This window comes from Lasiosphaeria miniovina (genome assembly GCF_030549165.1).
Source record: "Lasiosphaeria miniovina strain SMH2392-1A chromosome Unknown B0T26scaffold_2, whole genome shotgun sequence".
NCBI lineage: Eukaryota > Fungi > Ascomycota > Sordariomycetes > Sordariales > Lasiosphaeriaceae > Lasiosphaeria > Lasiosphaeria miniovina.
This window is the reverse complement of record NW_026848221.1, coordinates 3,096,083-3,115,864: the sequence shown is the minus strand read 5'-3', so window position 1 is coordinate 3,115,864 and position 19,782 is coordinate 3,096,083. Positions and strand designations below refer to the sequence as shown.

Genomic DNA, 19,782 nt, shown 5'->3' with positions numbered 1-19,782 from the left:
ATCCACAGCATTATCTCTTGTTGACGTCACTTCACCGTTCATTTCCTATAGGCAGAGGTTTCTTTATGGTCATTGGTTGGTTAGTCAGTCGGTGATATGGGGCACTGAAATACATATAGAGTTTCTGCGTCCCCTACTTACAATTCACTGACAGACTATTGAACTTGCGTCTCACTTCACATCCCAATTGGGAGCGCTTTTGTGTTTTGCATGCATGCATTATTACATGCTTGAGTAACACGGTGTCGAGGACAGCGGAAAACGCCGTGCATGGTGTCAACAGTAGCCCCTTTTTCGCCAGAAGCGGCTCAACCTAATTACCAGTCTGCCTTCGCTTGACGGGCGCCGTCGGCTACGAGAGTACACACCACAATCATACAGCGGGGGACGAGCAACGTAATCTATCCTGCTGGACTCGTCGCATACTTGATATCATATCGCAACCGAGGGTTGTCAAAGAATCCTTCGCAGCTCGGCAGTTGCAACGTTTGTCCGACTCCAAAGCTCCCCCCCTTCCCCCTGTGAAAGATCTGGGGTCACCTGCGCGGGAGCAAGCCGCAGGGCAATTAATTGATATTGCGGCGCAGCAGCAAGCAGCAGCACCAAGATTCATCGTCGGCTGGCTTTCGTCTTCAACATGGGGAGATCTTCCCTTTAGGGGAACGTGCTGTTACTTTCTGTTCATTTGAGAGGCTCATCAATGGACGTCAGCGGACACGGCATTCTGATAAGGCTTTGTATGCCTAAAACTAATGATTCGCCGGGGTGCGCGAAGGATTATGCGGGGGTTGCATTTGAAGGGATACAAGGAGGATTGACCCCGCCAGTTCTTAGTCTGGATGGCTATGGTAATATCAGCCGCAAATTGTCACGCTGGGGTGCCCGACGGCACGCAGGATTACTTGTGAAGCACTGAAATGGCGATCTGATGTTTGAACCCAGCCAGTGTTATGATACATGATTAGTAATTATATCCGGACTTTTCAGCGCGTCATCCTGGCCTGACGCCGCTGAAGACGATGTCGACGTCGACGCTTCCCCCGAAGTTGACGCGGCTCTGCTCGGCTTGCCGCTCGTTACACCGTCCGCTATCTCATCGTACTGGCCGCTGCTGATGCCGGACTCGGCGTCGATCCGCCGCCTCCGGGTCGGGGATATGTGGACGAACGAGATGTTGGTCTCGTATCGGGTGAGCAGGATGCCGAACTTGCGGAGCAGCTTCTGGATGGGGCCCTTGAGGGACGGGCTGCAGGCCGCCAGCAGGGCGAGGAATTGCTCGCCAATGGTGTAGGTTGAGATGGATACGGCCAGCGCCCAGGGATCCTCGACATTCCTGTCTCCCCACGACATGATCAAGACGGCCTTAAGTATCGAGACGAGGCTCGCAAAGAGGCCCATGCCCGTCAGGATGCAGACGAGGACGCGCTCGCGCAGGGGCCGTCGCACGTTCCAGAGAGTGATCATAGGCGCCAGCGACAATAGCACGTCGGTGGTGATGTTGACGGCAGTAGCTATGCTGGACACTATCACATCGGTATGTGGGTCGGTGCATTGCGGATTCACGACGGTAAAGTCCCAGCTGGCCTGTAGGGGTCGACATTTGGTGAAGATGTAGACCGTGTCGCCGACAAGATAGACGACAAGAACAGCTAGGATAACCCGGAGGGATATAATCCACACGCGATCCAGCGGAAGCCGCAGCAGCGTGAGGGCGACCGACGCCTTGATGCACGTCATGGCGAGCCCCCATACGGGGATGGCGATGTAGGCAAGCATGGTGGCATTGGTTGCTCTAGACACAGTGATGAGCTGAGGCGATGTGAACATCTCGCCCAAGACTAAAACCCAATCGGTGATGGCCAATGCCTAGGATTCGCGTACAAATGTTAGCAGCAGATTCCCATGGGGCAACCGGCGACTCCGCCCAAGAAGGGGGCAAACAAGAGACAAAGCTTACCAGGCCGGCCACAATGAGGGCATCATCCCATCCGAACCTCCATATCGGCCAAGCGCGGATGTACAACCGGGCGGAGAAGGGCACAAGGCAGAGAGCGAGAAGAGGTATGGTGGTGCCGATGTGGACACGTGCTAAATAGGCGGCTCGATCCGTAATGGGGATCAGGAAGGGCTGCTCGTCCATGTGGCGACAGGGCCTCGTTCGTAAAAGAGGGGGGGGGGAGGTCGGAGGAGGCGTACAAGGGGAAAGAGGCTTCAAGAGGGAGCGGAAGCTAGAGGTAGGCGAGACGCATCCATACCTAAAAGTATGGAGGACAATGGCTCGCTGGCGCGGTGCTGTCTCTTTCGGCGTGGGCAGCGATGGATGGACAACGACAATGGCGACAAGTGTCGGCGACAGAGAAGAGGCAAAGACGCGTAGAAGAGACGACAGGTAGCAACAAGACAGCAGCGTAACAGCGTGCGTGACAGCGAGGTTACTAGGGAACCATGGGTTTTATTTCATACACAGCACTGGGTATGCTCGTGTCAGGTCGCCTCGTCCCGTCCGCCTTCCCCAGCCATTCGAGATGGAGGGAGGGCACACACACACAGCACTCTTGGTTGGTGGCTGCTGACTTGCTGCACCACTCTGCAGCAGCTGGCAGACAAATGCATGCACGGATGTCGGTCTGGGGCCGAGCGGCGGCAGACAGTCGATGGCATCCACTGACACGACTAGGAATCCGAAAAACCCCATTGTTAGCGCAAGCCAGTTCCAGACATTGAGAGCTTCGTCCGCGCTAGCATCGGTGAGGCAGTGGGCCCTGAAGCGAAATTGGTGGCGCGGGAAGGGCTCGGCCAATTAAATCGCGCCCGTTCCGTTGTGGCAGGCGTCCCCGGGCGCCGGTGGTCGGTTGACAAAAAACCTGGGGATTTCTGGGGCCCTGGAAGGAGCGGAGGGAGGAGGGAGACGGGCCAGACGGGCCCCCTAGAGACAGGCCAAGCAATGCCAGAAATACGTGGAAAAGCCCTTTCGTAGCTGCCCTCTGAACTTTGAAGATGGTCAATCTGACATTTCAATACTTATCCATCCATCCATTGGCAGAACAGGCCCAGGAAGGCACTCTAGGGCTGTTCCTTCCCAGCGACGAAGGGCAATGGGCCGCCGTCTGTGCTGTGTGCGGCAGGAGCCATGGAGCTATGGAGCCAGCCATTTGCCATTTGCTGGTTTGATGCAAGGTGTCCCGGGGTCTTGGGCCGCTCCTGCTTCGGCCTCTTGGCAATTTTGAGCTCGGCCGCAGTCCCAAACGAGAAAACTTGCCAGCGATGAGGATCGCCTGACACGCATGGGATTTCTGCTCCCCTAGCGGGAGTTCTTCCGCCTAAGGAGAACGGATCCGTAGATCTTGCTGAGTACGGATTATTGTCCGCTGGGGCTCGCCTATGTAGTTGTAATATTTCTCCGCGTAAATTCAGAGCAAGCAAGGGACGGGCAGCAAAGTTCCCCACGGCGAAGTGCCGGCCAGAGCTGCCGCAAAAGCTGCCGCAAAAGCTGCCCCGAATTCCCCGAGGGAGAAGAGCTCTGACCAAGAGTTGGCATCGCATCTTGGAGACTCCGCAGTCGATTGACGGGGACGATCGACCCAGCAGGATTTCAAAGTCAAACGAGTGTGGGGTGTGCATTGCAGGTGACACATCGGGCCCGGCTACGTACCTCACCTACAGTTACAGTGTCAAGCGGTTGCCAAAAAAAAAAACCAGCACACCAGACCCCGCACAGTACTTCCACTGCCATAGAAATTCCTACCTACAAGCAAGTCACCACAGGGCCTTCTACCACCCAGTCATCTGACCCTGGCCGGCTAACACATCTTCCATCCGCACTACCATAGAATCCACCATCTTATTGATGCTCTCCTGTTACGATCCTGGTTCAAAGGTGCAGAGGGCGTTGCCCGCCTCCTGTGGATTGGCTGGAACAGCATTTAAGGTGGGGGGCTCTCGCTTAAAGATGCACCCAATGAGGGAGTGCTCAGTGGGGCCATTGCCGAGAGCCACTGAGCGCACTAAGCGGGGAGCTCAGTAGGCTCAGTGCCGGAGACCCACTGAGCGCACTGAGCGGGGAGCTCAGTAGGGATCAGTGCGTCTAGGAACTGAGCACGACTGAGCATGTGAGTCAGGAACTCTGATTGGTCCTTCTTAAATAGATATATACGACGACCGTAGCCACGGTCCTAGATAGTTCTTGCTTGGTTCTTCAAGCAAGCAATACACATTCACTGCACTCATACACTTTGAGTGGCATTCCGATTTGACTGTATTACCCGTGCGGAAGGAGCTTGCCCTTTGTTCTATCTTCATAATTACCAACCCCAGCATTCTGTGGAGCCCGTGCTCCCTTACAGACAGACGACCCTAACAGTCGAGTGGTTTGTAATATCTCCTGACTTGCACGCTCCCAGCCTTCCAAAATCAGTGCCTTCAATTCAGCTCCTATAGTATAGTGTGCACGTACGAATTGTTTTACTGCACGCCAACAGTTTTCTATGAGCGAAAGGTCTGGTGAGCCAGGCGTATTAAAATAGTGCTTGAGCTGGTGTTCTTCCTTCCACTGTCTTACAATATTAGGCTTCTTTCCTCCACCATAGCCAGAATCCCCATCTTCCAGAACAAAAGAATCCCCACGTGCCAGCCAAGGACCTACCACTTCTTCCAAGATATCGCGATATACAGCTAAGGACATCTTTCCGTTGGTGCTGGTAGGAACACTATAGAAGTGAAGTGGTGACTTGAAGTTCCAGCCAACAGCAGCCCAAACATGGTATCGTTCAATACCTTTAGAAGGTTCTTCAGCATGATGGATGCAGTCAAGGCAGTAACGCTCTCCAGGCTTCCGTATAATCTGGACCTTCCCTTCAGGGCATATACCAAAGTGAGATTCATCTGACCATCTTATATCGCGCCAGTTCTCAGGCAAAGGGCGATAGGAAAGTGAAAGCTTGGCTGCTTCTATCCTTCGCTTGGCGTGCGCTGGCGAGACAAAACCCTTCTCGCAAGCAATACACTTCCGGTAGTCTAGTGTACCCATTGCCCTCTCGATCGTGCGTGTAGAAACTGGCGTCAAGATGCCGGCGGGTTTGGCAAGGCCTTGCCAGCTTAGTGCCCGGGCTTGGAAACCGTATTGCCAGATAATGCTTTCCATTGCTAGCAAATTGGCTGGCGTAAGGACCGGCTTCCGGCCCCTGGATTCCACCTCTGGGTGCCGCCGTTCGCGCGCGTTGTGCAGGATCTGCCAGCCTGACCGGCGGCTTACACCAAAAGAGCTGAAAACATCGTTCTTATAGTGTGGAATCTTATGGCCTTCCAGAAAGCGAATGGCGCCAAGAACTTGTGCCTTGATAGGCGTAGTAATATGCGTATCACCAAGAGCCATGGAAGTGGTGGAAGTGGTAGAAGTGGTGGAAATGGTAGAACTGGCGGTGTGGTGCGTGGTGTGATGGAGAAGTGTAGAATTGTTAGGGGGCTTGTTAGTGCAGTGGGTCACGTGGCAGGCTTTGGTGTGCGGATTTTTCTGGCAACCGGTTGAGTGTACAATAGTCCAAAAATCAAGGTTTGGCGTCATCGGACATCCACCTTTGCTCCCCAACGTCATGGTTTGTGAGAAGTCCCCAACCATGGTTTGAGAAGTCATTTCTGGGCGCGGGCAAGCGCGGAATTGGATGAGACAATCTTCAACCCCAATTCCAGTGTCCACCATCCCCTGTAACGTCACAGGCTAACAGATCAACTCCGCCAAACCGATACCATGCCGGACTCTTTGACAATCCAGCTCGTCAACCAGACCACGTCGTCCAATGTCTACGCCTACATCACCGGCCTCGCACTGCAGCGCGACTGCGCGCGCGTGCTGCTCAAGGCCGACGGCAAGGGGCTGCACTACCCTGCGTCGCCCGCTGGCGGCAAGATCCTGCAGCCGCTGGCCGAAGACTGCGCGATCGCGCTGGGCGCTCCGGGCAACACGGCGACGGTGACGATCCCGCAGATTGCCGGCGGGCGCATCTGGTTCAGCGCCGGCGAGCGCAAGCTGACCTTCCTGCTCAACCCAGGCGGCCCCGGCGGCGGCGCCGCCCTGGTCGAGCCGTCGGTGCTCAACCCTAGCGACCCCAACGCCGGCGTCGACTTTTGCTTCTGCGAGTTCACCCTCAACAGCGACCAGCTCTTCGCCAACATCAGCTACGTCGACTTCGTCGCCCGCCTGCCCATCGCCCTGACGCTGCGCACCCGCACCGGCGCCGTCCAGCACGTCAGCGGCATGCCCGCCGACGGGCTCACCCGCGTGTGCGACGGCCTGTGCGCCCAGGCCGCCCGCGACGGCAGGCCATGGGACAAGCTGATCGTCTCGCGCGACGGACAGCCGCTGCGCGTGCTGAGCCCGACGCACGGCGAAGCTGTCGGCGCGAGCTTTACCGGCTACTTTGAGCCGCTGGTCGACGCGGCGTGGCAGCGGTACCGCGAGCAGCAGCAGGCTGAAGCCCGGGGGCGGGCGCAGGGCGAGCCTCAAAAGCACGGCCCGAACCTGCTCGCCCGCCTCGAGGCGAAAGCCCAAGGCCAAGGCCCAGACCAGCAGCAAGCACAGCAATCACAGCAACCCAGCGCCGGCTGCGCGCTCCTGCGCATCAACACGCAGGCGGCGGCGGGCATCGTAACGGGGTCAGTAGCCGCGCAGTCAGACGAGCTCATACTGGCAGGCGAGTCATTCAAGCGGCCGACGACGGCCGACATACTGGGGTGCAACAGCGGGCCGTTCACAACAGGTCCGTCGGCGACGCGCAACGCCATCATCCCGCGGCTGGCAGCAGCATTCCAGCGCAGCGCCATCGCGGCCGACGGCGTCGACGAGCACCCGTCGCAACCGGACACGTTCTACCGCTGCGAGCCCACCAACCACTACTCGCGCGTCGTGCACGCTGCCAACCTCGACGGCAAGGGCTACTCGTTTGCCTACGACGACGTGCAGCCCGACGGCGGCGCCGACCAGTCCGGCAAGGTCAACGCCGGCGACCCCGACGTCTTTGTCGTCGCCGTCGGCGGCGGGGGCGCGTATGTCGGGGACAGGATGCCCTGAGGAGATGTTAATGGGAACTTGACCACATGGGGGCGTGGTTTGACGTTCGGTTGATCCTGTGAGCGCTCAGGTAGAGAACAGCGATTACCAATTGCTATTCATCACAAATGTATATACCAGCTACGTATGGTTCCTTAGCCGGATAGTGTGACAACAATTCTAGGAATACTAAGACGCTGTTGAAAAAGAACCCCCTTGATCCTATAGACCACAGCGGCAAACTCAAAGCACGGAAAGAGATTACTGACAAAAGAAAGGGAAAAATTGAAGCGCCAATCATATAGGTGCCTTATACAGGAAGTTGTCTTACTACCAAGCTTTCCTCTAATATTCTCTTGACGGAATTATTCTCTTAACGGAATTATTCTCGAGACGTAGAGTCTGGTGAGCTTTATATTGCAATTAACCTGTATCTAGTGCATCTTTGCATGTATTCATATGGTGCTAGGTAGTTTGGGTTGCCTATGGGGAAACTCTTGAGGGCTGTTCTATTTGTCGGGATGCTAATTACTCAGGGACGGCGTATCTAGTTGTTTGATGCTAATTAGATGTGTATCTCATCTATATGGCAAATTACTACCCGAATGATCAAGAACTTTCTGATGTCTGCAAAAGCTCTAGATTTGGGCGCGAATCACTTACGAGAAGAAATCTGGTTTGGAACAGCGAAGCTAGACACTGGAGGACGTGGTCTTATTGCAGTTTCTTTTGTGTACCTAATTAAGTCTCCACAGAGTATAGTGGTCTAAGAGATGATCCCACGTACCAAGCGCCTTGATTCAAAACTTAAGTCAGGTGGTCTGCTTATGGAACACCCCTGGATTTGGAACAAGGTTTGTCATCAAGGACTTGCCGCTCGCCACCCAACTCACCTATTTCAATCGCTTGCAACTCGACCAATTCTGCTTCAATACTTATCTTCTTTTCTCCATTCAATTGAGAAATGAAAGATGAAGCGATATACTTAGTTGGATTTGCAGAATGCGCTGGCAGAGTATGCAGAAATCGGCTTACTCCGTAGCTCTGCTGAAAATCACGGCATCCCCCCTACTACTCTCTTTAATCGGGTTCGTGGTTCTGAGCTAGCCTCCAAGGCCCAAATTCTTAATCAAAAGCTTTCTCCGGCTATGGAAGAACGCTTAACCGAATGGATTCTATTCCAAGGGTCGCTCGGTCACCCTCCAACCCACGCCCAAATTCGGAAACTAGCTAGAAGAATGCTCGAAGATAACGAGACCCTCGGAAAACGCTGGACTAGCCGGTTTTTGGCTAGAAATCCATCTATTTCTACAATTAGGCCTCGGAGAATCCATGCAAACCGTGCTGATCGAGCCTGTGAGGCCGTTATCCGGCCTTGGTTTGACTATTTGAAGCCTCCAGGCGTGGAGGCTATTCCAGCCAAGCATAGGTATAATATGGATGAAACTGGCATTGCTTCTGGCATTGGAGATAACGGCCTGGTTGTTGGATCTAAGGAAAGAAAGAAATTCCAGAAAAAGAAGAAAGGAGACCGAATTTGGACCTCGATTATCGAATGTATTTCCGCTGACGGCCGGTATTTGAACCCAGTCGTCATTTTCAAAGGTGGAAGCCTTCAACAACAATGGTATCCACGCGATTTACAGCCATTTAAGGGCTGGAAGTGGAAACCCACTGAAAACGGCTGGTCTGACGATGATACTGCCGTCGCATGGCTCCGCAATATCTTTCTTCCAGAGACTCGGCCAGCTACCCCCTCGGAGAAGCGCCTCCTTATTTTAGATGGCCACGGTAGTCATACCACCGAAGAATTCATGTGACTAGCCTTTTCTAATAACGTACAATTGTTATTTCTACCAGCCCACACCTCCCACGTTCTCCAGCCCCTGGATTTATCGGTTTTCGGCCCTCTAAAAGCCCGGTACAGAGCCAAGCATAACGAGGTTGTTTCCGGCTTCGACGAAGGCACTGTTGCTGAAAAGAGGGCCTTCCTAGAATGCTACCGGCAAGCCAGGGTCTATGGAATGACTGAATCTAATATCAAAGCCGGCTGGAAAGCTACAGGCCTCTGGCTGGTCAGCCTCAGGAAGCCCCTAAGCAACGGCCTTGTTATTAAGAATTCTAACGGCGACGTTGGTCAACTGACCTCTACGGTTTCTATAGACCTTCAAGAGGTCCATAACCCCATTCTAAATAAGAATTTGGAGGGCCGGCCTATATGGTTTACCCCTAAAAAGCCGAAGGATTTCCGTATTCAGGGGCAGGTTTTTCTAGCCGGCCAGAAACGGACTGCCAACGACCGACTTTTCATACGCAAGGCCGCAAAAGCCTTCGATTACGTGGTTTTCCAACTAGCCAATACGGCGCATCAATTGGAGGCTGCAAAAAAAAGCCTAGAACGCACAAGAGGCCGAAAGAGAAGGAAGGTCCAAGTCGACCCTAATACGCAGTTCGCTGGAATTGAGGAGGTTCGTGCCTCACAGAGAGAGGCTGGCAGAGATGACCTTAGTTATTCTGAAAGAGAAGAATCAGGAGAATCCGATACTGAAGACTTCATCATTGTAGCTAATTAATTGACAAAGTTGTTGGCAATTGAAGTTTGTGGTGTTGTGCGGGGTCCGGTTCAGGGGCTGTTCCATAGGCAGGGGTGTTCCAAAAGTCCCCCACCCGACTTAGGGCTCCAAGTTCAGTCCCAGGCCTCAAGTTAGAACCTTAATGCCTTGAGTAAAGAAATCAAGACTATTTCCGTTGATTAATTAGGCGCTCCAAGTTTATCTCAGGGCTCAAGTTAAAACCCTCAAGCCTCAAGCAACATTTCCTCATCGCTGTCACTGCCGTCGGCGTCGTCGTCGGAATTGACGCCGTCGTGGCCGTTGCCGACAGCTGGGCGAAGGGATGTCAGCTAATGTAAATGTCTCGATCTCCTAAGACTAGCAAGTGCCAACTTACTATTACGGTTTGATTTGGCGGCAGCGGCAATCGGGCCAGGCCACTTGGTGCCCCGTCCCATTTCCTCCAGGGCCGCGGCGACGAGCTCGGCCGTCAAGCTTGTTTTGAAGACTCGGTCCCGGGCTTTCATCTGTGACGATTCGAAGAAGACTGGAATCACAGGCATCCTGGTCTGCGTGCACTGGTCGACCACGCTCATCTGTAGCTTGCGGAGGTTGGCGCCGTCCAGGCTAGCCAGGCCTTCTAGAAAGGCGGTCCAGGGGCTGACCTCGTCCGGTTTGTTGTTTGAGGTCCTGCCGATCAGCGTCACCCGACGAAAGCTCAGGCCCGTCAGCGACGATACAAACTTGGCTACGAGCTTGAGGACGGCGTCAGCGGTAGTCTGCAGCGATCCCAGGTCGATAACCTCGAGGAATTCGAGTTTGATTGGCGGGCAGGTCGCGATGGATCCATTGGATGCCGTGATCTCTCCAGAGGTGTTAGGAGACGCCGAGGATCCAAGCCAGTCAAGGAACCCGACAGCTCTCTCGTTCTTGTGCTGGAAGTTGAGGCGAAGCCATGTGAGGTTCGGGGTCAGCGTCAGGAACCGCTGTAGTAGGTACGACGTAGCCGAGTGCCCGTCGAACGTTGGGCACAGGTGCAAAACCGACAGGCCGGCCAGGACTGGTTTGAGCGAGGGTTCGATATACGGCGAGATGTAGAAGGCAGTATTGTCGAGACCCCACTCGGTCCATCTGAGCAGTGTCTCGATGGCTCTGGGTCGAGCTTTAGCAGCTGCCAAGGCGGCGAGGGTGGCTATGAAGATTTGTGAAGGGTAGTCTTGGTGACGGCAAGGCTCATCTGTGTGATGCATCATGGGCCTTGTCATGGCTGCCTCGATGGTAACGGAGCCGTAGCTTCGCCAGAAGGCGCCACTGCCGTCGCGAGTGCGGGTAGGAGAGTTGAAATCGCGAATGTCGACTTTATCTAAGTTTGGGAGGTTTCGGAAGGCGTCGGCGAGCATGTCTTTAAGGAGGCCTGTGGATATGAGGGCATAGTGGCCGGCCAGAGCATCCTCTAGGAAGCGGCCCGTCTCGCCACCGCGCACCGACATGGGAACGGAGTCCCTCAGGCGGTCCGTGGCAATGATGACATGGCTGAGGACGGACGAAAGTTGGGGGTGCTTGGAGATGTCAACCAAGGCCTGGAGACTGGCGGGAAAGACCATGAACTGCTTCTTGCGGAAGAACTCGAGCGAGAAGAAGTTCCACAAAGACCTCTCGACGGCCTTGCACGACAGGCGCAGGTTGCCGAGGTCCGTCGTGGAGACGTGGCGTGTCACTCGCACAAGCACCTCTAGAGGTATGCGAACGAGCGGGGAGGCAGATTGAGGGTCGATGGGAAGCGAAGGCGAATCATCATCGAGGCCTATGTCAATGATGTCCTGCGGCGTCGGGGCGTTTTCGGAATCCATGATGGCAATCAGTGAGGGCTGGAAAGAGCGCACAAGCGGCCTCTAATTCCACCAGCAACTTCTGAAGGTTTCTAGGAGAGAACTTGCTGCTGCAGTCTCTCTGCATCAAGAAGATGGAAGTGAACAAGGAGAGGGGAGCGCAGTCAGGGCAGCATTTAAAACACGAGGTTGGCAGGAACGCGTGCGCGCCGGAAGGTGTGGTTTTAGTTGCTGCTGCTGCCTGCAAATGACGAAGTGCGTGAATGAAACTAAAAGGCGATCGAATGGGAGTCGCGCTGTCACGTGGGGGTCTTAGGCAGCATCTATCTAATAAGTGTGCGGGATGGCTACTAGATAACGGCTACAAGTGGGTCCTGGCCTTCCAAGCATGCCGGGGCCTTGTCTGATGGAGGGGAGAGGTCGATTTAGAGACTCATGGATGCAAGTGGTGCGAATCCTACAAGATTGCTCCAAATCAAGTTTTGATATGATCGGAAAATATACATTTTGTTTACATAAAAATGAGCCGCAGTAGGCAGGTAAGGTCACACGGCATTGCCTTCTGCCAGTGCCAGTCAATCAATCAAAATGGCCGGTTGCATAATAAATTATCTGACGCAGCCGGGTTTGCAAACCTAGCGAGGCGCACAACCCGGAAGCCCAGCCAGGAAGGTATGGTAGATCACAAGGCAGTTGGGCTTTGAACGAGTACGGTTGGGTCTTTTTGCAAAGAACCGAGTATTAATTAACAACTAGACCTCGGAAGGCAAGGTCTTGACCCTGAACTGGTGATAATTGTTCTAGTCATGTAGGCCACCATCCTGTGATGCTCTTGGCTTTTTGCCTGCACTGCTGGTTTGTGCTGAAGAGTTAAAGACCACGTTCAAATTCGACATGAGGAGACGTGCAATGGATTGGCCCAGGTATTAAACCAGCAACCCAAGCCTGAGGGTTGAAGTAACGTCTCGGCGAAGCACTGAGCTCCCAGGCAGTGAATTATTGCAAAGCAGCTTCATCTATGGTTTGATACGGCCTAAACCCTAGCTTTCAGTCCGTGTTGGCAATGGCTCAAACAACTGGATCTTGTAAAAAGTCATCAAAGAATTCCAAAATAGTTTTTTTATTAAAAAAAAAGCCCTAAAACCTGGAAAAGCTCGTCAACGTACCCAATCCTTCAAACACATGTTATTGAAGCTATCGTCGCCTATTCTATGTCTCTATGTGCCGAAGACCATATGCCGTGTAAGCCACAAACGCTACGATATCCTTCGCGTAGGTTATATTTCCAAGTACACATAATGTCGCCCAGAGTTGAGCCGCTTTGAGCCACTCTTCAAGCCATAGTCAGCTTATTCCGTCATCTTACGTTTGACCTTTGTTTGAGGATGTGTGTTGGTTGAACCAACAAGACAATAAGCGGCGGAGGCGGCGGTAGGAGGCACAGGGCTACAGGTTCTATACAAGGAAGCCTACGGCTTCGTCCTTTGAACCTTTCTTCGAGCCTAGACAGACAAGTCAATGCGTTGTCAACTTCGATCATGTGTAACACATAAATTCTTCAATTCTTTTCCAAATTCCTTCATTTCTTGCGCCGGACCGCTTCATTGAACGGTAGTAATTTGTTTGAGTGTCTCTAGCTTACACAGGCGAGAAAAGCGCCACCAGCATGCTCCACAGCCAGCGTGTTCCGCTTTTAGCCTAGTTGACTTAGACCTCAACGCCGTCTTCCTCGCCGTGAAGCTTTCGGCATGCTCCTTTTGCAAATGGCCTGCCGCCGAGCTTGTGCTCACGGCCGTGAAGACCTTCTCGCAATAGTGGCGTGCCTGGAAGTATGCTCCCTCTTTTATGACGTTGTTGACGACATGGGCAAGCCAGCAGCCGTGCGAAGTAATCCACCATGACCTCGTATTCTTCTTGCCCGCCACGTATTCCGGTACGTATTGTGCCCGTGTTGTTGTCATTTTGGGCCAGTCCTTCACCTCCATATTCCCAAGCTCTTTGATATCAAATTTGACCCGCTCCTCGTATTATGTAGAGATTCGCGACGGCTTCCTTAGGGCATCAAATGCTCGCTTTTGGCCTATGGGGAGGGTCGCGGCATTGAGGGTCGCGGTAGGCATCTTGTCGGTAGTTTGGGCGCAAGGAAATCGCTGTAGGAATGGAAGGATTCGGCGGAAAGGTCGGATTCGGCTGTTTATTCACGTCGTGATGGTTGCATTGCAGCTTCAACGGTGCATTGCAGCGGCCAGCGGCCTGCCCGGCAGTTAGAGATTTGACCTCAAAATCGTACAATTGATTGCTCTAAGAGGGTGATCTTTTTCGTGGAATCGAGGCTCGGAAGCTTCAGGGCCCAATGGGGTCCTGAGAACGCCCTGAATTGCCACATGTGGCCAAACACGTGAAATTGAGGGGTCTTTGGCCATTGCACACAACACTGGAGGCTTCAACTGCTGTACGTAGTGGTACAGAGACTGCCCTGCTTGTTGACATCAGCATGCCTCGCAACGCCTTACAAAGTCCTCGCTGTACCTCGGGATCCCTACCAGCCAGTCAATCTCAATGCCTTGAAGGGACAGCTCGCTACGAATGAGCTGTTGTACGGCTATGCAGGTCGGTTATCCAGCCTCATTCGTATGCGCGCAACGACCTTCTTCGCCTTGGTTGCTTGGCTGAAGCACAACACAGAGTTGAGGGTATCACGGCACCTGACCCTCGAAGAAAAGGTCCAAACAGGAGGGCACAGCACCAATAATTACATCACGACTGTATAACAAATGCAGCCAAAAGGCATCATTTCGGCCACTCGCATCGAGCCTGTCGTTCGGACGGATCAAATATGACAGGAAGGGGCGTTTGCAGTGCAAATTTGCACCAAAACCAGCCCCTTGCTATACTGACGACACTGCAGGCTTGATGCCCCGCGCTAAGGAAGAAAAATGCGGCCCGGATCAACCTTCGTTTTCTAGGCTTTGGGAGAAAAGACCAACGGTCGGAAAAGTCTTCCTGGACAAACTGACTAATCTCGAATTCAGGGCGGAATTTGCCCTACGGAAGGGCCTATGCTGTTCTCCGTAATAGCATTTCCGAAGGTGGCTTTCCGCGTGCCATTTCCGAGAAAAAGATCGCCCTCTAACTGGCTATGTTTGATCGGTTGAACTGGACAAAATTGAGTTGATGCCGGCGCTGTTTCAGTCACGGCTTGTTGGCCCTCTTCGCGAGAATTCGTTCGGAGACTTGGGCCGTGGCGTCGACTATCAGGTCGTGCTCGTTTGAGTGTATTCTCTCCTCGAGCTGGTGCAAGTCCTCGCCCTCGCGGCACTCGATCTCGCGAGTCAGGATAGGCTCTCCCCGGTCGACCTTGTCAATGACGAAATGCACCATGATGCCTGTCCTGTTGTTCTCGAGCTTGCCGGCCTTGAAGTCCTCAAAGGCGCGCTCGATGGCATTTGCGCCGTCGTATTTTCCTTGCAGAGCCGTCAGCTTACTTCACGCCCTTTCTCGTGTCCCCCAGGCGCGTTGAGGGTTCCTTACCAGGTAGCGCTGGATGCAGGTTGATGATCTGGATGCCGGCCGCCTCGAGGGGGTCGAGGAACGGCTTGCCGAAGACATGCATCCAGCCGGCCAAGACGACAAGGTCCGGCCTGAAACTGCCACTCAGCAGCTTCTCGGCCAGCGCAGCATCATAGGCATCCCTTGCCTGCTGAACCTTGAGCTGATCCTTCTCGCCCTTTGCCTGGAAGCCGTTCGATATGAGGTTGAAGTACTCCCAGGGGATGCCGGCCTTATCGGCGCGCGTGGTGGCATAGGCTTTGCCACGGTTCACAATCAGACGGATGATCTTGGATTCGGGTATGCGGCCCGAGGCAACGGCATCGATGATTGCCTGAAAGTTTGAGCCGTTTCCGCTGGCCATGACGACGATGCGGCATGGGTCGGTGGCGGCCATGGCGGGGTCCGAGCCGCCGCCGCAAGACTGGAGAGCGGCGGGCAATGCGACAGAAAGCCCCTAACTGATGGTCGAATGATGACCGATACTGTTCTCAAGGCTCTTTTCTACCGCTTTGATGACGTTTGCCAGCGGGCCGGGTCTGTCGCTTCCAGCCAATCGAAAAATCCCCGCGAGCTAATTTGCGGGTCCCTGTAGCACCTGCAAGATCCCCAATTGCCCGCGCAGGTGAACGAACATTCGGCCAAACGGCAAGGTAGAGATGATTGTCCGTGGCGCTCTAGTCAATACCACTGATGGGCTGCCTAGAAAGGGGTGATGGTAGTACTGCCAAAGGTTGGGGTAAAGTGGTTCTGATTCATATGCTATATGGAGAGCTAGGAAGGAATTGTGGCCGCACAATTCCCAGTTTCATGCTTGTGTGCGCGGGGTCCGTGCGACCACGTGTTTGTCCCGCAACACGTGGGCTGGCACGTGACCTACGCTACCTCTCTCCATCGCCGTGGAGTACGGTCCGATGTCGCCATTCCAACAATGATCAAGGATTAAATGCGCGGAGAATGATTTGCATCTTATGAAAGACCTGAAATATGCCGACATCAGGACCATGTGGTATTGCCCTGCCCTGTCGATATTGAAGATGCAGGAGACGACCCTGCAGTTGGGCAACTTCTGTCACATACAACGCTGCATCAATTGAGGGCCAAAAAGTGCTTGTATTCGGAAGGTTCAGAAAGGTGGGCATAACCTGAATACCATAGTGATGCGGCATTCGGCTGACACAGTCTAGGCTGTAAACGGTCTAGCATGTGCGCCACCTGCGCCTATATGTGGCTTAGATGCGGCTCCTTCCGACAACTTCTGGGCGAAGTAGTCGTGTATGTTGTCCCGCTCCAGGGACCACGCCTCGTAGGCGATGGCTGTGATAGGCCCGATGACGATTTTGACCGGGTCTTCGTTGGGCACAGCCTGCCGGCTGGGGCAGTGGTAGTCGAAATCGGGGTATGGGGGACGAGGGATAAGCCGAGCTGGCTGCTCAAGTAGACTGATTTCGTCAGTCTCCGACGCCGAGGGGATGCTGTGTAGCCGTTCATGATGAAGCCGTGCAGGGGTGAACGATGAAGGTGATTTGGCGAGGTGTGATTGGAAGAGATGGATGACTTGTCAAAGAGTAGACTTGTATGAGAGAGACTGAGGACTGTGTGTGAGCCTGAGGACTGTGTGTGAGCCTAGGGACTGTGTGTGAGCCTGAGGACTGTGTGTGAGCCTGGACTGGTGATTAGAACTGAGGCTTGATTGAAGGGTGGGCGCTGGAGACGCGTGACTGTGAAAGTGTGGGAGGTTGTAGGAGGGCAGATTTTGGAGGCAGGACGGGAGAAGGTGGGAAATTTTGTAGGCAGAGGTGGCAGGTGGTGTGGGGCGGCGAGGAATCAAAAGACCACGCATGCAGACACAGTAGAAGGAAGGCGCTACTCTCTATGTTCGCAAGGGCAGGGGTGGCAGTCGGGATGAGTACGCAACACTTCACATGCACGTAGACACAACAGCAGGAAGGCACAGATCCTTAGGCAGCAGAGACCGGGTAGTCCTGGGAAACGAAAGACGGCACATGTAGACAAAGGAGGAAGGCACTGCTTCCTAGCTCGGCGAGGAAAAGGGGAGCTTATCAGAAGCTGAGAGACCCCGGGAGCAGACACAATAGGGAAACTTGGAAGGCGTTGTCCTAGGTCAGCCGGCAGGGAGGAGAGAAGACGGCACACGCGGACACTTGTGTGCAAGGCGTTGTGTCTTGGACCAGAAAGGGCCGGAGAGCGGGCTTGGATATGGGAGACGAGACATGCTAGCACGAGAGTCGGAAGGTACTGTGAAACGCCAAAACACGTCAAAACCGTCCTAATGAAGAACGCTGTATCCACTGCTACTCGAATTTGCGTCTAGACAGCACAATAGCAATGATAGTGTAACTGATTTTCTGTGCTGTTCCCAATGCCTCTTTTATAATCCTTCATAGTTCTACGGTGAGGTTCTGATGGGTGAGGTTCTGATGGGTGAGGTGCTTGGCACACCGCAGCCCTTGGTGCTGCCACCTCGAAGTCAGGCCAGCTCCCAACAGCCCCTTCCTTGTCTGGCATGTAATCCACTTGAAGCAACGCCCACACCGCTGGCTTCTTCTAGCATACTCACTAGGCCCCTGCAGACCTCCAAGAACGAAGGATCAGGTCGGGTCTGAATTTCCTTGGCCATCTCCACCCCAATTGACCGATTGCACCACGTGGCTGGATTTCCCTGCCATCTTCTCGAGCTATCAGTTGATAACCATGAAAGCCACGGTGGGAAGGTCGTCATCTAGACCAAGGTCCAGTCATGGCTCGGACTACGAATCCCGAGCTGTTGGTCGTATGAAATGGGGCCTCAGCAAGTGGTAACCTAACTGTGACCGTCTGTTGCACAGCATTGGAAGAATGTGGATAAGGACTTGAGCAACGTCACAACCAGTACGATGGTTAGCACAGTCCGCCCCATAGCAACACCGCTCCGAGACCTTATCCCTGCCTGCCTTGTGGACTTGTATTTGGCGCTTATTGCAGCGTTCTACCTCCGTCAAATGTTCTGCATGGAAACCCTTAGAGCGCTGTTACTGTTCATTGAGGCTACCTAATTGAATTCAACACTGGTGGTTAGCAGCTGCCTCAGCTATGACCGCTATAGCTCCACGGTTTGGTTTCCATCCAATGATCCAACCAATTTTCATGTGCTGAGACAGATACTGAAATTCCAGCGCTGGGGCAGAAGTGCCAGCAAAATCCGAAACATAGTACACCTTGTATAGGTAGTCTCTGAATTACTCGGGCATAATTCAAATAGTTGATTATTTCTAATTATCCATCCCCAAAGTGCTGCTGGCAATGATTGGCGAATGTGTTCCAGCCCCAAGAATTGCTCTTGGCCACGTGATCCCTTGCGTCTTCTGCACAGTCTCTAGGGGTCTCAAAACTAGCCTAGGCTCTATCTAGCTAATGGACGACTTATCTATTCTCTGCGGCCTGCCTGACAGGCGCTACGCAAGTCAAACCCCCGCCTAAAACCGTCAACTTCCCTCCACACAGTAACGACAGTGGCTACATCGGCTTAAGAGATCGGCATCTTTCGTCCTCGGCTGAGACTCCCGCTGCGCTGCCTGGCCATGGTCACCTTCAGCCAAGACGCGGCCGAGAAAGACAGGCCCTCGGGCTAGAAGCGACTTTCCAGACGATTACGACTAAGCCATACCGAGAAGCGAGACATGGCAAAAGTGGTGCGACCAATCTCGGGTGTCGTCTCTTTCCCCGCCAGCAGCAGCAGCCTCGCAGATTCAAACCATGGTCCATCAGCAGCCTCGCAGATTCAAACCACGGTCCATCGGCGGCTTACCAACTTGCGCCCTCTGTCCCGTCATTCTGGGACCGTGCATACGACAAACTTCGAGACGACGATCCGAAGCTGGTAGGCGAGTATGATGTGTTGCTCGCCGAGGAATCGAAGTAGACGAGTATGAAGTGTTGATCGCCGAGGAATCGAAGGCGACGGGTGCGTGCAACTGGTTAGCTTTCGCGGATACTACGTCTGCTGATACAGGACAGGGTTTGCGTCAGATGATCGCCATCCTCCCGAGCTTGTGCGCCGAGCCCAACTAGACTTGGTCATCAAGCAAGGTTTACAACGGTTGGACGATAAGAAGATCAAATACGCCATCGCCGGCTACGAGTTTGTTTCGAGGGATCAGGTTTCACAGGCCGCCGGGCTGGTGGTGTGGGCGAAAGACTGGATCGGAAAAGCTGTCGAAGCTTCGCCCGGAGCTTCTATTGTATGGGCGGGCGTTTCCAGGGCCCTCCCGCTGCTCACGAATTCCAAGATCGACGATGAAGCCAACCGCGATGGCTTCACCTCTGTGGCCACGAGCATGCGATACTACACGGCACTTGAGACGCTGCTGCTGCGCATTGAAACGAACCCCGGCGTCGACAGTGGGTTGATGATTCAGGCCACCGACGGCATCGTGTCGCTCTATCAGCAAATCCTCGACTTTCAACTACGAAGCGTGCTTCGTCCTTACCGAAACTAGTCCAAGACGTTTGCGAAGGATGCAGTCATGAATGACAACCGGGAGAAAATGCGCCAGCAAATCCAGCATCTTGAGACTACCGTGAATAGAGACCTGAGTCTGATCAGTGCATTCACATCCAGGCAGGAGCTGGAGGATCTCAACACAAAGAGCGCGCAATCTCTCAATACCATGCGACAGCTTCTATCCGTCGCCAAAGACCATCTACGGGTTGCACAAGAGCACTGGGTTGTCGGAAAGGAACAACCAAAGGTTCGACAAACAACACTCAGTCAGATCCTATCTGAAAAAGAGGAGGGTGCCACTAATCA

General features: G+C 53.8%; 6 protein-coding genes across 6 annotated transcripts; 2 read left to right on the top strand and 4 right to left on the bottom strand.

The window, feature by feature from the left end:
- Positions 1-492: 492 nt before the first annotated feature.
- On the bottom strand, positions 493-2,140 carry B0T26DRAFT_847371 (uncharacterized protein; the record flags this gene model as incomplete). The annotated part of the gene is made up of 2 exons (XM_060447601.1): positions 493-1,866; positions 1,949-2,140. 2 exons carry the CDS (start codon positions 2,138-2,140, stop codon positions 949-951), a joined length of 1,110 nt encoding a protein of 369 aa, XP_060300499.1. The 3' UTR covers positions 493-948.
- A 3,399-nt stretch (positions 2,141-5,539) lies between these two features.
- On the top strand, positions 5,540-7,250 carry B0T26DRAFT_695256 (uncharacterized protein). The gene has a single exon (XM_060441286.1). The coding sequence runs from the start codon at positions 5,744-5,746 to the stop codon at positions 7,061-7,063; it is 1,320 nt and encodes a 439-aa protein (XP_060300498.1). The 5' UTR covers positions 5,540-5,743; the 3' UTR covers positions 7,064-7,250.
- A 2,378-nt stretch (positions 7,251-9,628) lies between these two features.
- Positions 9,629-11,683, bottom strand: B0T26DRAFT_822195 (uncharacterized protein). The gene is made up of 2 exons (XM_060447412.1): positions 9,992-11,683; positions 9,629-9,925 (listed from the first exon to the last, which is right to left on the bottom strand). The coding sequence occupies exons 1-2, from the start codon at positions 11,442-11,444 to the stop codon at positions 9,840-9,842; spliced, it is 1,539 nt and encodes a 512-aa protein (XP_060300497.1). The 5' UTR covers positions 11,445-11,683; the 3' UTR covers positions 9,629-9,839.
- A 2,932-nt stretch (positions 11,684-14,615) lies between these two features.
- B0T26DRAFT_738273 (formyl transferase) lies at positions 14,616-15,369 on the bottom strand (the record flags this gene model as incomplete). Its single annotated transcript, XM_060443575.1, has 2 exons — positions 14,616-14,887; positions 14,955-15,369. 2 exons carry the CDS (start codon positions 15,367-15,369, stop codon positions 14,616-14,618), a joined length of 687 nt encoding a protein of 228 aa, XP_060300496.1.
- Positions 15,370-16,202: 833 nt separating this feature from the next.
- Positions 16,203-17,274, bottom strand: B0T26DRAFT_695240 (uncharacterized protein). Its single transcript, XM_060441285.1, has one exon. The coding sequence runs from the start codon at positions 16,813-16,815 to the stop codon at positions 16,534-16,536; it is 282 nt and encodes a 93-aa protein (XP_060300495.1). The 5' UTR covers positions 16,816-17,274; the 3' UTR covers positions 16,203-16,533.
- Positions 17,275-18,801: 1,527 nt separating this feature from the next.
- B0T26DRAFT_639661 (uncharacterized protein) lies at positions 18,802-19,471 on the top strand (the record flags this gene model as incomplete). Its single annotated transcript, XM_060437155.1, has 2 exons — positions 18,802-18,890; positions 18,985-19,471. Coding segments are annotated over 2 exons (576 nt in total), but the record flags the coding sequence as incomplete, so codon positions are not given.
- Positions 19,472-19,782: the final 311 nt, after the last annotated feature.